Here is a 1,780-nt window from a genome sequence, read left to right as displayed (position 1 = left end):
TTGGACATCAACGATCCACATGATCTTAAGTTCGAGGCGGATAATGAACCGGAGTAGCATCCACACATAACATTAGTGCAAGCAAGAGTTAGCTAAACTAATATAATATTAAAATTCAAAGTTCAACTATCTATTTAAAATTTCAAACTTTTTTTTTTTCGCTAAAGATCATTGAATTAATAAAAAGGAAGAATATACAAGAGGGATGATACACTCAACAAGACTTAAACGAAGGAAGTGAAATCAACCCCACCTTCGGCATTGCCATCAACAGGAGAGGACCTCAGACCTTAGACTAACAAATCAAAAAATTTTTTTAAAAAAAATATCTAAGTGAATCGGAATCTTGGCCGTTGGGCCGCATCCAATTCTTGCTCCCTGGAGGTGAGAAGGGGCCAGGCCTCGACAGGGGAATTTGATTCAAATCTTGCTGCTGTTTTCGCTAAGAAATCGGCTACCACATTTGCTTCGCGGTAGCAATGAGTGACTTTCCAAGAAATTGAGCCCAAATAAGAGAGAACGCCCCACCATCATTGCTGAATAAACCATGGAACCAGCCCTTTGGAGAATAAGAACACCACAGCAGCAGAGTCACACTCGATCCAAAGGTTTTGGATACAAGAGTTTTTTGCATGTTCAAGGCCGGTAATGAGAGCTAAAAATTCAGCTTCAAAGTTAGATTTTACACCAACAAAATTTCTGAAATTCAGCAAAGGTTTGCCCTTGTAATTTCTAAACATACCGCCAGCTCCAGCCTTTCCAGGATTCCCTAGCGAGCACCAATCAGTATTTAGCTTAATCCAGTTCTGAGGGGGGAGACACCATCGAACTTCAAAAATTTCTCTTTGCTTGCCAATTACACGGGGAATTCCCACTCTCCTGGCACACATCAAATCAGCTACGGACAAGTTCTTCCCAAGGTGCACTATCGAAATCATGCCTATCTCTCCTTTAATCATAGCAAAATGCTGCCTGTGATGCCAATAGGTACCCTCGTGGATTCTCATATTCCTCTCCATCCAAACTGCATAAGGAATTAACACCGCGCCACTAAGCCATACTCTTGAGAAAGTGACAGATTTTGCTTTACGTTTCCACCAGCTAAATAAATCTTCCATTCTTGTGAAGTGTTGCCATTTGACACCAAATAGATCACAGAACATATTCCATAGGGCCTGGATATACTCGCAGTGAATAAAAAGGTGGGAACTAGACTCTTTTGCCTTTTCACATAACCCACATCTCGAAGGCATTGCAATCCCCTTTTTGCACACTTGGTCATCCGTAGGGAGTCTACCATGGGCTGACCTCCATCCAAATACTACCTGTCGTGGCTGAAGAAAGCTTTCCAGAGAATGGAAAACCAAGAAACAGGCGCCTTTTTGCTTCTTATCTCTTCTCACGCCGAGGCCAAAGAGAAGGCTCCAGACGAAGATAATTTCCAGTGGCAAACATCCTATAAATGTGTTAGGGATATTCTCTTTGCCTTCTTAAACGATTCAGACAAGAATGATGAAGAAACATTTGGGAAGCACCACTCACCATTCCTAATTAAATCCGCCACCCGCAGCTGCCTCAAAGTAAGCGCTTCTAAGTCCAGATTAGAGGATTCCGCCAATGAGGAATTTTCTAACCAACGATCCTTCCAGAAGCTAATCTTGATGCCATTTCCTACTGTCCAGCTCTCCATATTTGTTACAAAGTCCCACACCCTTTTTAGACCCTGCCAAATAAATGAAGACTTGTAGCTCCTGAGATCGCCATCGCTAGTAGTAAACCT

The 1,780-nt window shown here is 42.2% G+C and overlaps 1 protein-coding gene across 1 annotated transcript; it reads right to left on the bottom strand.

Moving 5' to 3' along the window:
* Positions 1–530: 530 nt before the first annotated feature.
* Positions 531–1,253, bottom strand: LOC122089740. Its single transcript, XM_042659434.1, has one exon. It carries the CDS (start codon positions 1,251–1,253, stop codon positions 531–533), a length of 723 nt encoding a protein of 240 aa, XP_042515368.1.
* Between the last annotated feature and the right edge of the window lie 527 nt (positions 1,254–1,780).

This window comes from Macadamia integrifolia, chromosome 9, assembly GCF_013358625.1.
Source record: "Macadamia integrifolia cultivar HAES 741 chromosome 9, SCU_Mint_v3, whole genome shotgun sequence".
Taxonomy (NCBI): domain Eukaryota; kingdom Viridiplantae; phylum Streptophyta; class Magnoliopsida; order Proteales; family Proteaceae; genus Macadamia; species Macadamia integrifolia.
This window is presented reverse-complemented; position numbering and strand designations above follow the sequence as displayed.

Coding starts and splice junctions, on each gene's coding strand:
- LOC122089740 (XM_042659434.1), bottom strand. CDS start 1,253: ATGCCTTCGAGATGTGGGTTATGTGAAAAGGCAAAAGAGTCTAGTTCC.